This window comes from Chiloscyllium punctatum, chromosome 5 (assembly GCF_047496795.1).
Source record: "Chiloscyllium punctatum isolate Juve2018m chromosome 5, sChiPun1.3, whole genome shotgun sequence".
NCBI lineage: Eukaryota > Metazoa > Chordata > Chondrichthyes > Orectolobiformes > Hemiscylliidae > Chiloscyllium > Chiloscyllium punctatum.
Window position 1 is genome coordinate 20,651,249 of NC_092743.1, and position 18,736 is coordinate 20,669,984.

Sequence of the window (18,736 nt, forward strand, 5' to 3'; positions counted from 1 at the left end):
AGAAGGGTCAGTTCTCACACAGAAACAGAAACATTCTGGAAACTCTAAGCAAGTTAGGCTTTGGATATAGAGTGGAATGGAGTTGATGTTTCTAAGCTGCACATTCAACTGACTTGCTGCTTATTAAAGGTACACGATATATAGAGGAACCTCGATTATCTGAATGAGATGGGTGGGCACTATTTCATTCGGATAATGGATTATTCGGTTAATTGATTCAATGCCTTTACTCTGGGGCTCAGAGTTTTCTGAAGTTTCCTTTTTCTTTACTCTTTCTGCCTTGCTCCCTCTCTCTGTCTCAGGGTTTGTTTCTGAGCAGACATCCACCCCCCCCCCCCCCACCCTCACCCCGCACCCCCTCCCCCAATCAGTTCAATGGGATTGACACAGCGAGCACTTGGTACAACCGCTCCCCATTCAGGAGACTAGGCAGCAGCAAACCGCGTGTGAGACCCCCGTCTACCCCCCACTCCCTGTCTGAACCTGTCCACCACCCCACTCCTGTCCAACCCCGCCCCTGCCTGCCCACCTAACCCTGCCGCCGTCTCTGCCACCCCAATACCACCCAACCCTGCCCCTCCATCTGCCCCCCCCCAACCTACCCATGCCCCCTGTCTGTCCCACCACCATCTGCTCCCTGCCGGCCCCCTACCCCTCCAACACCACCCCAACCATGCCCACGGCCCTCCCCACCTGCCCCTCCCACCCAACATCCACTCCCCCACCCAACATCCACCCCAACTCCGCCACCCACCCCCCACCTCCCATCTGCTCCCTGTCAGCCCAATAGCCCCCTCCCACATCCGCCCTCGCTCCTGTCAGCTCTACCACTTGACAGCTTTTTGACAAGTTCCACCCTTGCCCTCAGGTCAATATTAGAGAGATTATCTGGGGAAGGGAGTTTTAGGGTAAACCCCTGTGTTGAACTCCAGGGAAAGTGTGGAAAGAGAGAGGGAGGGCGGGTTGTCGGTCCTTTGGTGGGAGCCCAGGCACTGTCTCCAATGTCCAGGACTGTTCTCGGCAGCATTTCAGTAAGCCGAATTCACTTTTAATCACTGTAAACAAAAGGCACAATCAGTGTTGGAAACACCCCTTTAATATAATGTTTCTATTGGGACCTTGAGATCTTCTTCGGATAATCTGAAATTCGGATAATAGATGTTCGAATAATCGAGGTTCCTTGTAGATCCTTTGGCAGATTCCAGCAGTGTATTCACTGGTGCATACACATGTGGTGCGAGACAAATGCAGGTTTGTTCTTTCATTCCCCTAAGAACAGCTTCTTCCCTGCTGTTGTCAGTCTTATGAACAAGCCGCCTATATATTAAAATTGATCTTTCTCTGCAGCTGCAACACTATACTCTGCATTCTGTTCTATTACCCTGATATACTCATGTAAGGTATGAAACTGCCTGGATAATACGCTAAATAATACTTTTCACTGTATCTCAGTAAATATGACAACAATCAAATCCTTGTTTTTTTGCCATTTTGATTCTCTCCCTTTGTGGCAAATAATAAAAGCTGGAAAAGGGTGTCTGGCAGGGTTCTTTAAGTCCGCTTTTGCCAGCTCATGTGTTCTCTCCAGTCTCTGGAATATGTCCAGTCACTGCTGAACGTTCTCTGGTGTTGTGCTACGGTGCAGGGTCTCACTGACTGCATGTTGCTGGTGACATCACAGTGCAGTTGGCCCAGAGGTTACCACGAGGTGACCACAAGCCCACATTCTCACATCAAACCTCATCGTGGCTACTGATAAAAGCCAGGGGGAGAATAGCTGAACCTCAGAGTAAATCTTGCTAAATATTCCTGTCCCAGGTCACTGTGGAATTGGCTGATGGACACAATCTGGATGAAGCTGTTGGGAGAACACTAACCAGGGGTTTGGAACTTGCAGCTTTTGTAAATAAAACAGCCAAGACAATAAATGGTATGTATATGGCAATCACTATGTAAGTCTTGTCATTTGATGAGCGCTAAGATTGTATTTTAATCAAAGCAGAATCATAAAACCAGTGACTGCTTTTGGTAAATGTAGCAGCGATATCAAGTGGTAAATTGCCATCTGCTGGACAATCATCTGCAGAGCAGTGTTAAAGGTGGGTTTTAAAATAGGCAATAATCATCTCTCTCAGGTAGTTTCAATTTAACAATTCATTAAATAACTATTTAGAACCAGAAGCATATCATGCAGTTTTTAAAGTGGGTTAATTATCTCCTGTCAGAACCTTACTGTCCTTTGTTTTGTTTCACGATTATAACAATAATGAACTAAATAAAGACCAGCATAAAACTGGCGTTGTACAAAATGGAATTGTACAAAATACATTGAATGTCCCTTTTATAATTTGAGCTGTAATAGGGAGACGCTGAACAGGCTGGGGCGGTTTTCCCTGGAGCATCTGTGGCTGAGGGGTGACCTTATAGAGGTTTACAAAATTATGAGGGGCATAGATAGGGTAAATAGGCAAAGTCTTTTCCCTGGGGTCGGGGAGTCCAAAACTAGAGGGCATAGGCTTAGGGTGAGAGGGGAAAGATATAAAAGAGACCTAAGGGGCAACATTTTCACACTGAGGGTGGTACGTGTATGGAATGAGCTGCCAGAGGAAGTGGTGGAGGCTGGTACAATTGCAACGTTTAAGAGGCATTTGGATGGGTATATGAATAGGAAGGGTTTGGAGGGATATGGGCCGGGTGCTGGCAGGTGGGACTAGATTGGGTTGGGATATCTGGTCGGCATGGACAGGTTGGACCGAAGGGTCTGTTTCCATGCTATACATCTCTATGACTCTATGACTCGATAGCATTTTAAAGCTGAAAGTAAATTTTTTAATCATTGATACATGCTGCTATGTGTCCAGTTGTTTAGGAACAGTATTAAAGCTCAACATGACTAACATTGCAAAGGAATCATGGTATTTGCTTTGTGGAGTTTCTGATCTATAGCTGGTTTCGGATTACTTCATGTAAAACCATGCTTTCAGTTGAGAAAGCAACAGCTATCCTGCGTTGTGAGGGGTCCTGTGCAGCATCACAAGTTTTGAAGACTCTCTCTCAAGGACAGTTTGCAGGTTTGGCGCAGCAGTAAGGCTGAGGTAGTCTAGCATTCAAGTGAGTTAAAAACTTCCCTCCAACAATCCAAGAAAAGATCCTTGAATATTGAGTATCCAGGTGATTTTTAAAAAGTGTAATTTCCCTGTGAGTGGTAGACTGTGAATCAGTCACCTCCTTTGAGCCAGTTGCCAAATGTTGAGAGTAACCAGAAGGTGGCTGATCTCTTTATTCCCATTGTTTTGTGGCAGTGCCCTTGGCAATGCTCCAAGCTTCTTCCAGCTGCCACTCTCTTGACTGGGAATGGGATGGTTGCTGTGCATTTTGCTGACTTCACAAACCGCCAAGCGAAGAGTATGGTGGCACAGTGGTTAGCACTGCTGCCTCACAGTGCCAGGGACCTGGGTTCAATTCCCACCTCGGGCAACTGACTGTGTGGAGTTTGCATGTTCTCCCCATGTCTGCGTGGGTTTCCTCCCACAGTCCAAAGATGTGAATTGGCCATGCTAAATTGCCCGTAGTGATACGTGAAGGGGTAAATGTAGGGGAATGGGTCTGGGTGGGTTGCTCTTTGGAGGGTCGGTGTGGACTTGTTGGGCCGAAGGGCCTGTTTCCACACTGTAATCTAATCTAATCCCATCTATTCTGCAAGATGATTTATGTTCGAAATGTAAGAACCTCTTAGTTTCAGGATTGTGTGTTTTATGCATGTGCAATGAGGCCTCCACTAGTCATTCAGATATGGGACCATGACCTGACTGTTATAGAAAATAGTTTCTACGGAAAAATTGAGAGCCCCATCCAATGCAGCATTGTATTAACTATAAAGAGTGGGAGGAAAGGAAAGGATGCCAATATGATTTACATGAACAAAAATGACTGCAATGCAGAAATTAAAAATGTTGCTGTTGTAGAGGGGTAAGTGAAGTTAATTTCTACATCTTCCCAAACAGTGAAATGTCTGCTTCGGTTGCTCCAGAAATCAGAACTTTTTGTTATTTAGGTGTGGAAGGGGATTAACAGAAAGGGATACTCTGAAAATCTAGGAGAAAGTGAGGACTACAGATGCTGAAGATCAGAGTCACGAGTGTGTTGCTAGAAAAGCACAGCAGGTCAGGCAGCCTCCAAGTAGCAGGAAAATCGATGTTTCGGGCAGAAGCCCTTCACCCTTATGCCCGAAACATCAATCCTCCTGCTCCCCAGATGCTGCCTGGCCTTCTGTGCTTTTCCAGCACCGCACTCCTACTCTGAAAATCTGCCTCACAATATAATTAACTAGTTCGAATTTCTGCAGACCACCATGTTTCCCTTTACTTTGAAGAATCTGGCCAGACTCGAGAGACGTTGGATGCATGCAATGAATTGAGTCATACTTACTTCAGAACCAATCCAGTGTTTTTGCTTTAATATATTTGACTTTAAACTGCTCCTCTAACACATGCTAGTGTGAACCAGTGGATTTTATCTGGCTGCCATAAGGCTTTCTCAAAGCTGTTAAACAATGCTGAAATAATGGCTGTAATTTGCTGTGGCTAATACAATCTGCCATCATTTGTGGCCAGTTTCCTTGTTGACTGTAGAAACTGGGCAGTAGCTAACGTTAAAGCATGCCAACTCACGATGCAGGATCAGCTGCTGATCATATTGAAGGTTATGCCATCATCTTTAACTGGAGGGAACTACACTTGCTGTTGACTAAACTCACGTCTTAGTCTAACAAGAAGACACTCCTGTGGTGAACAAGATGTAGTTTAGTTCATGTTAGCAATGAGCTACAAGTTACACTAATAATGATAGACATCATTACAGACACTATGACAACGACTCGCATTATATCTCACTCCTTTGTGATCTTAACAGTTGTTCAGTGGTTAGCACTGTTGCCTTACAGCACCAGGGGTCTGGGTTCAATTCCACCCTTGGATGATTGCCCGTGTGGAGCTTGGACTTTCAACCCCTGCGTGGGTTTCCTGCAGGTGCTCTGGTTTCTTCCCACAGTCCAAAGATGTGGATGGCTATGCTAAATTACTTTAGATGTGCAGGCTAAGTGAATTAGCTATGGGAAGTGCAGGGTCACAGGGATAAGGTGAGGAGGTTAACTGGTCAGTCGACCCACTTCAGAGGGTCAGTGTGAACTCGATGGGCCGAATGGCCCGAAACCATGCTGCAGGATTCCCTGATTCGACAATTAAGCTGTCCTACCCACAATTCTATAGTTTTGTCAGTCCTCATTATTAATCTTTTCAGACACACTCTCACAACAGCAGGAGTGAAAGTAAAACAGGCAGTTAAACCCTAAGTGATTGGGGCAAACAACTGAAACAGAAACAAAAGCAAAGTGTTGCAGATAGCAGAAATCTGAAATAAAAACTGAAAGTGTGAGGGAAACCCAGCAGGAGGAGCAGAGTCTGTGGAGAGAGAAACAAGGCTAACATTTCAAACCCAATATGAGTGTTCTCCTGAAGTGCTCCTAGTCTCAAACTGGACTGGACACCAATAATCATATTCCCTTAACAGTTGGACAATTGACCTCAGAGTGACTTCCTTAACAGTTTTCTATGTTTAACTAGCCTTAAATGGAAAAGTCTACTAAATTCTGGTTAAACCTTTGTGGCAGAATGAGACATTGCGCATTAGATGTTAAAACATTTCATTGGTATAAAGCACCGTATCATCCCGTTAACTGTGAGCAATGCCGTGGGAGATCCAGAAGTTAGAAACCTGTCTAATGAAGGTAGATATTGCCCTCTTACTTTGAAAATTTTTAAAAATAAATAAATAAATAACAAAGAGACTATCATCTAGGGTATAGAGGTAAGTTCTAATCTGTAGTTCTAAAGCAAGCTAGTTTCCAAATTACAAAGTTCCTTGACCCAGAGCAAACTAAAATGAATGATAGGGTCTTTACCCACCAGATGAACAACTGGGTATGTGAAATACATCGATGGAATGCCTAATTTTAATAGCATCCATCAGTTCTATTCCACACTTGAATCTTTGTTGTGGTCTTGCCAACCAGTGCAGACCATGTTCATTTGATAGATTGTTGCTGGTCACTGCCTCTGTTTTCTCCTGTTTATCTTCACTAACTTGTCCTGACTTGTTCTTGTTAGCTCTCGTTGACATGGCAAATCACCTAAATGAAACATTGGGCACTGACCTGGATCTTTCAGACACCAAATTGCAGCAACTCCAGCACGAGATCCTGAATATGCTGGAATCCATGCGGAATAGAGTGTTTAATCATTCAAAAGAAATTTCCGAAAAGGAACTAAAGTGAGTCCTGGTGTGTGGTTGTGTAAAGAGCCAGAGCTGCTAAATCGCGCAAGAGTGCTGTTTCAACACAGTTTGTAAATACTAAAACATGCAGCTGAACAAATATGACCATTGTGCTTGATACGTGATTAAAGTATTACAGTCATAGAATTATCATAGCAATAAAGGAGGCTGTCATTCCATCACGTCAGTACCAGCTCTCCAAATGAACATCTCACTGAGTGCCTTTCTCTTGTCTTGTCCCTTTGATACAGCACATTGGTCCTCGTCGAAGAGGCTTCAAATTCCCTTTTTTTGCCTCAATTGAACTCGTTTCCATCTCAGGGAGTGCATTCCAGATGTCAACCACTCACCATATGAAAATATTTTCCTCCTAATACTCTTGTTTTCTTTGCAAAACCCTGTGCCCTCACATTCTTGATCCTTTCACATCTCTCATAATTTTGAATATTTCAGTTAGATTTCCTGTCAGCCTTCCCTTAATGTCACCTTCTCCTCTTAAAATAAATTCTCATCCCTGGAATTATTCTCATAAATGTCTTCTAAGCTAACACTTTTCGTTTCATGCACAAGAACACCCAGATCCCTTTGTGCTGTATTTTGCTTAGATTGTTCTAAATGATAGTCAAGATTAGAGTGATGCTGGAAAAGTACAGCAAGTCAGGCAGCATCTGAGGAGCAGGAAGATCCACGTTTCGGGCAAAAGCCCAGGGTTCCTGATGAAGTGCTTTTGCCCGAAACGTGGATTTTCCTGCTCCTCGGATGCTGCCTGACCCGTTGTGCTTTGTCAGCACCACTCTAATCTTGACTGTAATCGCTAGCATCTGCAGTACCCACTTCTGCCTGTTCTAAATGAAAGACTGCTTTTTGATTCTTCCTGCCAAATGAGATGGCCTCACATTTTCCTGGATTAAACTCCATCTGCCAAATTACTGCCTATTCATACAACCTATCTATATTCCCTTGCAGATTCCTATTTGTCTTATCACTTTTGTCCCACTTATTTTTTGTAATGTTAGTGAATTTGGAGACATATACAGTGCCCCCTTCTCCATGTCATTAATGTAGATAGTAAATAATTGATTCCTCAGGACTGAATTTTGTCTCACTCCACTCCCAACATCTTTCCAACTTGAAAAAAGATGTGTTCATCCCAAATTTCTGCCTTCTATGTGTTAACCAGTCCTTAGTCTATGTTAGTCCTATACCTCCATTGTTTCAAACTCCTATCTTGTGCACTTAGCTTTAATATGGCACCTTGTTGAATGCCTTCTGAAAATTCAAATACATTATTTCATTTGGTTTCTGCTTGGAATATCCTCAAAAGAATTTTAGCACCCTTCTGTCAAACATGGATTTAATTTTCACAAAAACCAAAACCTTTTACAAAACCCTACTGCCCCTGCTTGGTTGCCTTTAGCATTGCTGAATGACCAGCTATTTCTTCCTTAATAATGGATGCTTGTATTTTCCCAAGGACAGCTGTTCGCCCAACTGACTTAAAGTTTCCTGTTTCCTGTCGTCCTCCCTTCTTGAATGAGTGTGTCACCTTAATGGCTTTCTAAGCCACAGAAACCTCCCAGAATCTAGTGAGAATTGAGACGAGGCTGAACTAGTGTCTAGTACAAGTTCAACTCTAATCTCATTGCCCTTATGCTCTATGCTACCATTAATAAAGCCTAGGATAAAGTATACTTTATTAACTGCTTTCTCAATCTATGCTATCACTCTTTAATGGGTTATGCAGAGATACACGAGGTCCCACCGCTCCTGCATCCATTTTTGAATAGTATCATTTAATTTGTTTCATCTCTCCATGTTCCTCCTTCCAAATGTAGCACCTTTCATTTTTCCAATAAAACCTCATCTGGCACCTACCTACCTACCCCACTAACTTGTCAATGTCCTTTTGCAGTTCAACACTATCCTAATAAATCTATTATAAACGTACGGTTTATAATGATTCCAAGTTTCACATCATCTGCAAATTTTAAAACTATGCTTTGTGCACCAAGCTCTAAACTATGGAGATGAATATCAGGAAATGCAAGGATCCCAACACTAACCTCTGGGCAACTTCTCTACCAACCTTCCCCAGATTAAACAAAATACATCCATTAAATATTACTTTACTATCGCACAACCCATTTTGTACTCATATTGTTACCATCCCTTTTATTCCACAACCTCTAACTTTGCTCCTCAGTCTGTTGTATCACACTGTGTCAAATGTTTTTTTGCAATTACATGTATCCTACATCAATAGCATGCCCTGATCAACCCTCTCCATTATCTCATCAAAAAGCTCCTGCCTCCTAGTTAAATATGATGTTTTTGCTACTAAATCCACATTGGCTCTCCTTAATTAACCCATATTCATCCATGTGATTTTTTTTCACCCTGAAGAGCTATGGTGTTAAGATATTGGGTCGGCCATTTTGAACTGCGATGAGGAGAGATTTCTTCACTCGAAAGGTGGTGATCCTGTGGAGTTCTCTATCATGAGAGGAGTAGGGAGATAATGTAACTCCATGCAGTTAAGAAAGAAATAGATATCTGAAAAATCAATGGTGCATCTAAACGGAGAGCATGTTATGAAGATAGACAATCAGGAATGATTTAGTGGCAGAGCTAGCTCAACGGGCTGAATAGCCTACTGCTCCTCTTTTCTATAACTGAGAAACACATGATATGAGTGAGCACCGCTGTGTTTGTCCTGTTGGCATGCCATTGAGTCTTCCTGTCCCACAATGATGGTGCTAATGCTGAGAATTCAGTCATGGTGACTAAGGCACCTCCATATGGGCAAAGATCCACCAGAAATGTAAACTGACCAGAGAGACCTTGGTCTTTTGAGGGGCAGCAGGAAGATGAGAAAAAATAAGTACAAAAATTACATTTTGTGGAACTTCAGAGTTGTCAATGCAAAAGTGCGATAAGAAGCCATTTCTGAGGACGAGCTGCTTGAGTCAATCAGAAGTATTGTAGGGAGAACTTTCTCCCATGTAGGTAAAGAGGAGGAATATTGGGGCTGAATGGAGTGTCTAAGTGTGTTGTAGAAGCCAGGCAATGATCGCTGAAGACAGGGTGATGATTGTTGACAAGCTATTATCGTTGGCTTTGACCAAGACAGACCTGTTGGTATTGGCAGGGCACATTCTGCAGTGAAGTTGTTACAAAGCTGATTCTTGGGATGGGTGGCACTGAGTGGAGTGTTCAGGTAGGGCTGTACTTAAAAAATCTGTGGACAGTTGCATGTAAATCCTGATATCTTTATATTTTTCTTTCATAAATCAGAGCGGCACAAGATCTGTTGGCCAGCGTGCAGAAGGAGTTTCAGAAACCCCATAAGGAACTGAAGGACTTGAAAATTAGGGTCAAGGATATGTTAGTCCAACGTGCGAATGGGTTGCAGGAAGCTCAAAAGCTAGTGAATGAAGCACGTTCAAACACCAATGAAAGCAGCAGGATGCTCCTCAGCATCACCAGCGGCCTGCAAGAGCTCCAGGTAAAAGGGAAAATATAAGAGAGGGAGTCAGCCATTTAGCTCCTCAAGCCTGTTCCATTCTTCAACAATAGCAGATCTGTGGCCTAATTTCATATACCTGCCTTTGGCTCATATATCTTAATACTTTTGCTTAACTAAATATTATCTACCTCAGGTTTAAAATGAACAACAGATCTAACGTCAACTGCCATTTGTGGAAAAGAGCTCTCAACCTGTCCCACCTGTTATGTGTAGAAGTGCTTCCTAACATCTCTCCTCATTATTCTGGCTGTAAAGTTTAGACCATGCTTTATAGACTATTCTGGAATCTCCAACTACTGGGAATAGTTTATCTCTATCTACATTATATTTTTGTGCTAATATCTTACATCATCCCTTAACCTTCACAGTTCTAGAGAAATCAGGCCTAATTTGTATGATCTATGCTCATAACTTTTCATAAAGTAAACATCTTAAAATATAATGTGTTATCCTGCATCACAATTGAGTCTGAAGGGTGTTATGAACCAGACCAAACCCCCTCAAAATATATGAAGGCAATAGTTTAGACCCTAACATTTTCTTATTTTATAGGTAAGTGTAAGGCGTTGCATTCCAGATGCAATTCAATTGGTCAAACTACCAGGCTTGAAACAAGACACACTTTATTCATATACTATAATTAAAATACAGACAAAATAAAAGAAAAATTAGCTTATCTGTAACTCTGTTGAAATTCTTAACAAAATAATATAGATATTAACTATTACTAATTAACTGTTCCAATGTAGTAACATCCCATAAACACAACCTTGGCAAAGGCAAATTCAGTAAAACAGATTGTCTCACAGGCAATTCTAGCAGCAGGAAGAGACCCCTAACTTGTAAGACCTTCCACATCCATATGCAAGACCCCAGCAACAGCAGAAAGTTAAAACTGAAAATCCTGATTCTGTGGGAGCTTGACCCCACCCATTCAGGCTAGTTCTATTGTTCCAACTTAAAAATCCAAGGCCTCACAAACTGGTTGCTTTATTGATTTTGAAGCAGACTGCTCTTCACTTCTGTCTCAACTTTTCTTCATTTAAAAAAAAAGGACAAAATACATCTTTTAAAGCCATAGCACCATCACAAGGGTTAATTCTTTAACATTGAACTCGAGACCTTCCCAGCCATGAACAGTCATTGCTGAAATTTGAGAGATTTCAAGAGCAGAGATGTCCAGCAAAAGTTCTCAGTTCAAGGGATAAGTATCTGTGTAGATTTTACTCTTGATATAGGGACAAGTTAGAAACAGCAGAGGGTGTAGGGTGACACAGTAATAAACATTCCTAATTCATAGCTGATTCACAGACATCTCTGGTAGTAGAGCCTCTGAAAACTTGCACTAATATCCCTGCCCATAAAAATACAGAATCACTTTTCTTTTTCTCATTTGCTCGTGGGATGAGGGCATTGCTGACTAGGTCAATGTTTACCGCCCCTCTTTAATTGCCCAGAGCACTATTAAGTGTCATCCTGTTGCTGCAGGTATGTAGACCAAACCAGGTTAAGGTGGCAGATTTCCTTCCCAGAAGAGCATAGTGTAACGGATGGGTTTTTAATTATGGCAGGTTGTTCCATGGTTGACATTTGGCGAATTGTTTATTCTAGAGTATTATTGAATTCAAATTTCAACATCTGCCATTGCTGGGATTTGAACTCATGCCCCTAGAACCTTAATTCTTAAATTCTAGATTTCTCATCCAAGGGAATTACCCTGCAAATACTAACACACTTGGGGGTTCATTAATTGACAGAAAATGAGGTCCTTCAGCATATTCAAGCCCCTGTCATTCAGGTTTGGTTAGCACTAGTAAGTCTTTGTTGGAAAAGACCATGTTTTGGTCAAATTGCTAACTCCTGTCAAATGCAACCATCCACAGGAAAAACAGCAGACTGTTAGGAATATCAAGACACTGACAACAAGCCTGATCCAAGATGGGAGAGAGATGCTGGACACTGCAGCAAATATGACAGAAGACATTGTGAACAACACAGCTGTAAGTTTCATTGCAGTTGCTGACTTTGGTTTTCATGTTACTCTTCCAGCCAATGTTGCCAACTAAGACAGCAAGCATGCCACTTGTACTGGTAGGAAGCCAGATGCCTCCTCCACTCAAATCATCAGGTAATGTGAGAATGTGGGCTGTGGAGACTTGTCCCCATGACCTGGAAATCAGGAGCTGTTCTGCAGCCTATGTCTTTGTGACAACATTGAATAGTTTCAGCGTTGTAAATACCACACGATGAATTAAAATTTTAATTTTAATTCAACATTCATCCAGTTAATAATTAACCTGCCATAAATTTTTATTTTAATTGATTGTATTGTGTCACTCGAGGTGACGTCGCCTCAGTTATTTGATACAGTGACATCAGTTTGGATTGAGGAGCTAACTGAACTACTGCTGTTCCTATAAACAAAACTTAGGTGTAAGAGCCAAATTTTCAATTTGGATTGGATTTGTGCAAATGATTTCAAATAAATTATTTAACTTTTTTTTAATTCACTTATGCAATGTGGGCATCAATGGCTGAACCAACATTTATTGCATTTTCCCCTTGAGAAAGTGCTGGTGAGCTGCGTTTTTGAACCACTGCAGTCGAAGTGCTATAGTTAGAGAAACTGTCTTCCTCCCTCATTGCCCCTTCCTCATGCTAAACTCGGATATGGTCCCACAAACAAGTTGCCACCTTGCCCACTTGACAATGCTTTGTATATGTGACTGGCTTACAGGGTGCCAATGGGAGCATTCACACTGAAGGTATCTGTCACAACCGTTCTCTCTAACTGTTCTGTTTCCAAAAGGACAGCAATAGCTCCTTCAGCTGAGTCCAGTTTTAATGTCACAATCTGATGGTGATTAGTCAGTTCCAAGGATTAGCGATCATCCAATGTGATGCTTCATTGATCTATGACATGAAGCCAGTTACAGTGAATTAACCCATTAAGTCCTTAAAGGAGCCAGCAGGTATCTGTGTTCCGAATGTGTCTTGTGCTCTGCCAGAAAGACCAGGGTCGCACGTAGCTTGGGAACAGCATGGCTTGCACTTTTCCCTCCAAAGAAATACAGAAAATAAAAGCAACTGTAAACCATTCATACCATCAAGCCTCTCCTATTCAAGGTGACCATGGCTGATCTTTTATCCCTGTGTCTTACTCCAACTCGCTCCTGGTATGTCTTGACACTTCTGCCTGCTAGAAATCTATTTCTCAAATACATGCAGTGACTTGACCTCCATTACCTCATGTGAATTCACTACCCTCAGTGAAGCAAGTTCTCCTCACCTCAGTCAAAGATGGTTAGCCCGGTAATCGGTGACCATAACTCCTTGCTTTAGAAACCCCCAGACCAGGGAAGCATCATCCCTGCATGCAGCCTGTCCAACCCTGTCAGAATTTGTCATGTTTCAATATGATTCCCTCATCTTTCGAAACTCCAGTGAGTACCGCTTAGTTGAGAAAATCTCCAGCAAAAAACCAGCAAGCCAACCCAGGATTCAGTTTGATGACCTGATCAATGCACTCCCTCTCTGGCAAGTATATCTTTCCTTAGGTAAGGTGACAAGGAATGTAAGTACTCCAGATGTGCTTGCACAGAGGCACTGTATAGCTGTTGTACATCTTCCTTGCTCCTGTATTCAAACTTACTGCACTGAAGGCTAATGTACCCATTTCCTTCCAAACTGCATGCCACACTCGAATGCTTGCTTTTGGTGACCAGTGTGCAGGTGTACACATGCCCTTTTCATACACCAACATTGTCAATCTAATACAATTTTATATTGTACTTGCCATGTACTTTGCCCACTCACTCAACTTGTCTAAATCACCATGAAGCCTTTTTACCTTCTCCTCATCACTCGCATTCCTTCTAGAGTCAGAGAGCACGGAAACAGACCTTTCAGTCCACCCAGTCCATGCCGAACATAATTCCAAACTAAACTGGCCCCACTTGCCTGCTCCATTTCCCTCCAAACCTTTCCTATTCATGTACTCCACTTTCTGTCCTATTCATGTCTCCAGCTATGTATTTTTTTAACTAATTCTAATTTCCTTCAATTTCCCTTCTCAATAAACTCTTCTCTCTCTAAGTTTTGGAAAGTTAATTGGGTCTTCTGTGAAGACAGAACTAAAGGAGTTTTTAATTCTTCTGCCATTTCCTTGCTCTCAACGATCAATTCTCACATTTCAGGCTATGAGGACCTTCGATGTGTCTTCGCTAATCTTTTCCTTTTCACACACTTAGAACCTTTACACTAATTTGTGTCCCTTGCAAGTTCACTTTCACACTGTATCACTCCTCTCATCATCAATTTCTTGGTCCCTCTGCTGAGTTTGAAAATGTTCCCCTTTCTCAGCTAGTTAAATATTCTAGCAACTTTATATGACTTTTGTTTGGATCTAATACTTAATTTGTTTTGTTAGCCAAAATTGGGCTACATTTCCTGTTGTACTTTTACACCAGAAAGGAATGCATAACTATCTTCTCAAATCTTCTCAAAATTTGGAATACATAACTACTGCAGCCATTGACTATCTGGTGCCAAGCTCTTTAATGTAGTTACCAATCTACTGCAGTCAACTTACACCTCATACCCTCATTGTTCCCCTTGTTTAGATTTGAGACTATAGTTTCAGAATGGATTGCTTCAGTTACTATCCCAATGGACAGTTCTAAAAATGTGTTGCTGGAAAAGCGCAGCAGGTCAGGCAGCATCCAAGGAGAAGGAGAATCGACGTTTCGGGCATAAGCCCTTCTTCAGCCATTCCTGAAGAAGGGCTTATGCCTGAAACGTCGATTCTCTTTCTCCTTGGATGCTGCCTGACCTGCTGCGCTTTTCCAGCAACACATTTATAAGCTCTGATCTCCAGCATCTGCAGTCCTCACGTTCTCCCAATGGACAGTTCTACCAGGTTACGGCCACTTGTCTCTGAAGGAGACACAATGAGATTATTAATGAACTCTTTTTCATGGCACAGTCACAAGCCACATGTCATCCTGACTTGGAACTAGTCAGAAGTTACATGACACCAGGTTATAGTCCAATAGGTTTATTTGATATCACAAGCTTTCGGAGCGCTGCTCCTTTGCCTGGTGAAGTGGTTCATCACATGACCTGACAAATGGGCAGCATTCCAAAAGCTTGTGATTTCAAATAAACCTGTTGGACTTTAACCTGGTATCATGTGACTTCTGAGTTTGTCCACCCCAGTCCAACATTGGCACCTTAACATTATCTGTTGGAACTAGATACCCATTCCTTCATTTTCACTGGGTCCAAACTTTGGAACTCCTTCATTAACAGCACCATGAGTACTGTTACATACCATGGACTGTAGCAATTCAAGAAGGATGCTCACCATCACAGTGTTGAGGAAATTAGAAAAAGGCAATAAATGTTGGCCTATCAATGATGCTCATATCCTATAAAAGTCTTCAAAAAAAGCTCAGTGTGGAACATCTTTGTGTATCTTCTGCGCTTTGTTAAAATTGTTGCGCTGTATTGTTGACCGCAGTTTCTGGAGCAATACAGCGACCAGCTGGATTTGTGGAATACTAAGATGAGGATGCACCTTGACAAGTTGGTAATGGAGATGACTCAAAAGAGTGTGCTCAGCCTCGTCTATAAGGCGGAAGACCATGCTGAAGAACTCAGTGAGATTGCGAATCTGCTGAACAGGTCGGTCTATGTAACTGGTTCCTCTGTAGCAGTCATAGTCTGTTCAGTCCCAGTGTGACCAGTAAGCCACCTCCCCCTTCACAATTTATAGCCATCAAGAAAACAAAGTTAGAGTGACCACATATACGTGTGCCAGCTGTGAGGCAGTTTGGTAGCACTCTCACCTCTGAGTCACTCACTCAGGTCTTGGGCTCTTGTTCCATTCTCAGACTTGAACACACAAGTGTGATGCTGAGCAGAGTGTGTACTATGGCAGATGCCATCTTTCAAACTAAAGCCTCTCTCTGCCTTCTCTGGTAGCTAGGAGAAAGTGAGGACTGCAGATGAGATTAGAGTTGAAAAGTGTGGCGCTGGAAAAGCACAGCAGGTCAGGCAGCATCTGAGGAGCAGGACAATTTACATTTCAAGCATAAGCCTTTCAGATCCCATGGTACTGTTTTGGAGAAAATCAGGAAAGTTAGTCTTCATACATCACCCAAAAAATGTGAGAAAAACTGATTACCTGCTCATGTTTGTTTGCTGTGGGAACAATTCGCTGCAGCATTTCCTACTTTACAACATTTCCATAGTATTTCATGGGCTGTGAACTCCGTTGGGATGTTTGTTGGTCATGATATAATTTTGAGTCTTTTTTTTTGATCATTTTGTTTTGTGGTCATAAAACCAGTTCAGATCAGTTACTTGTGTGAGCCTTAAGTAAACTAGCATTGTTTTTGTCTCCAGGTGAGAGGTTTGTGGGTTCAAGTCCATTGTCGGACTTGAGCTAAAAATAAAGGCTGTCATTGAAACATGGAAAATAAAAATAATAGAAGGCTACTCGGCTCTTCAAGCCTGCTCTACTATTCAGTATGATCATGGCTGGTCTTCCAACTAAACCTACAGCCATCTCACAGGCCTAACCATTCAAATACAAGGTTGATTGTATGCACCCAAATCTTGAAATAAAAGGCCACCCATTTTCTAAATGTTGACACAGCATTAATACTTAGGGCGGCACAGTGGCTCAGTGGTTAGCACTGCTGCCTCTCAGCGCCAGGGACCCAGATTCAACTCCAGCCTCGGGTGACTGTGTGGAGTAGGCACGTTCTCCCCGTGTCTGTGTGGGTTTTCTCCCACAGTCCAGAGATGTGCAGTGGATTAGCCATGAGGAATGCAGGGTTACAGGAATAGGAAAGGGGTGGTGGGGATGGATGTGGGTGGGATGGCCTTCATGTGACTATGTGGGTTAAATGGGCTGAATGGCCTGCTTCCACATTGTAAGGATTCTATGAAAATAGTTATTGTCAAATAAGTGGTCTGTCAGATTTAATGCATCTGGGAAAAGTTCTATTTCATTCGACTATATTTGTGTTTTTCTTTGATTCAAGGTGAATATTTGTTAGTTTGACCAAAATGCAGACCATACTGGCAAGTTAGCTCTTGCACAGGCCACTGAATGAATAGAATGTCTTCTATCTGCAGAATATGCTTCATCAGTTTCTATATGTTACGGTTTCTATATGTTAAACTTCAGAACAGATACCGCCATGTTCTTCTTGAGACAGGTGTCATGAAGTTTATTAACATCACTAACTATTTCACAGCTACAACCTTGCACAAACAGTACAAACTGCTGTTACTGTCCCTTACACACACAGTTGGCTGACCCCTTTACAAAGAGACCCGCCTGAAGGCAAGGCAGATAACTTGATAGCGAAAGATTACATGTTGTATAGCAGAAGCTCCAGGTTTATTCAGTCAGCTATCTCAACCTTAGTGCAACAGCTGTAGCCTACAATGACAGGAAAATTTGGTTCTTCTCATTCAGAAATAAATATCTGGGAGCCAGATTGTCTCATCCTTTTCATCCAGAGTAGGGGAAGGCAGAGTGAAGAAAGTAAGCACTGATATCATACACAGAGAAGTGCAATTTTTGGTTATAGTAGCACACCTGTGTAACACTCATTGAGCCACTTAACTGAACCATTTCCTGTTATTAGTTCCCTTGCAGCTGTAAGAAACATGTCTCTGAATGCCACAGTGGCCATCAACACGCACTCCAATATCAAAACACTCATTGATGAAGCTGCAAGCATTGCATTGGAAGCTCGGAACAAAGCTGATGCTGCATTGAAGTTGGTGAGTATTTTCACAGGGTCACAGATTCTTTATGATACACATGGGGGGCATCTGGTCCATTGTGTCTGCACCAGCTCTCTGTACGAACACTATGACAGAGTGCCATCCTCCAGCCATAAACCTGCACAGTCTTTCTGTTTAAAATGGTCATCCAATGCCCTCTTGAATATCTCAGTGGTTAGCACTGCTTCCTCACAGCGTCAGGGACTCGGGTTTGATTCCAGCCTTGGGCAACTGTCTGTGTGCAGTTTGCACATTCTCCCCATGTCTGCGAGGGTTTCCTCCGACAGTCCAAAAATGTGCAGTTTAGCTGGGTTGGCCATGCTAAATTGCTCATCGTGTATGAGGATGTGCAGGCTAGGTATATTAGCCATTGGAAATGCAGGATTCCAGGGCACGGGGTGGGTGAGTCTGGGTGGGGTGCTCTGTGGAGGGTCATTGTGAACTCGATGGGACGAATGGCCTGCTTCCATGCTGTAAGGATTCTATAATTTCTAGCAGCTGGCTGTGAGAGAGTGTTTACTCGAATTGCATTTAGTCCCAGGGGTATTTCACACAAGAGTCTTGCTCATCCTTAAGCCGAGTCTCTGCTAAAGCCACAACCTGATTCAGGTGGTAGCATGCACAATCCCACCTCCTCACCAAATACAACACCTTTGCTGTTAAAATAATGTACAGTGTGCAGGAGGAGTCAACACCAAGTTAAACTGGTTTATTCTGATGTATACATAGATATGCACATAGCCACAAGAAGTTGCTACTAAATGCGATATAAATCTTTTTTTTTCCATTCACAAGTGTCATTTTATTTCATTAGATGAACTCTTATCAGTATGGCAGAGTTTATATTATGGATTAAGAAATTCTTCCACACTGTTGTTGGAAACAAAACCTGCAGTCATCACTGAATGTTTGAGCCTAACCATTCAAGTATAAATTTGCCTGCATGCACCCAAATGTTTAGAATAAATGCATTCTTTTTCTAAATCTTTGAAGCTGCCTTAATATTCTTAACATTGAAAATGTGATTGTAGTGATTGTAATGAGGTCAGCCGGCTGGACATCATAGAGTATGAG

At 42.3% G+C, this 18,736-nt stretch overlaps 1 protein-coding gene across 1 annotated transcript in view; it reads left to right on the top strand.

Annotated features, from left to right (window-relative positions):
• lama1 (laminin, alpha 1) overlaps positions 1-18,736 on the top strand; it is a 291,180-nt gene that overhangs the window by 207,501 nt on the left and 64,943 nt on the right. Inside the window, exons 36-41 of the mRNA XM_072569885.1 lie at positions 1,819-1,930; positions 6,165-6,327; positions 9,625-9,835; positions 11,740-11,856; positions 15,378-15,541; positions 17,521-17,659. Of these exons, the coding sequence (XP_072425986.1) occupies positions 1,819-1,930; positions 6,165-6,327; positions 9,625-9,835; positions 11,740-11,856; positions 15,378-15,541; positions 17,521-17,659 (906 nt within the window). The remainder of the gene's footprint in view (positions 1-1,818; positions 1,931-6,164; positions 6,328-9,624; positions 9,836-11,739; positions 11,857-15,377; positions 15,542-17,520; positions 17,660-18,736) is intronic.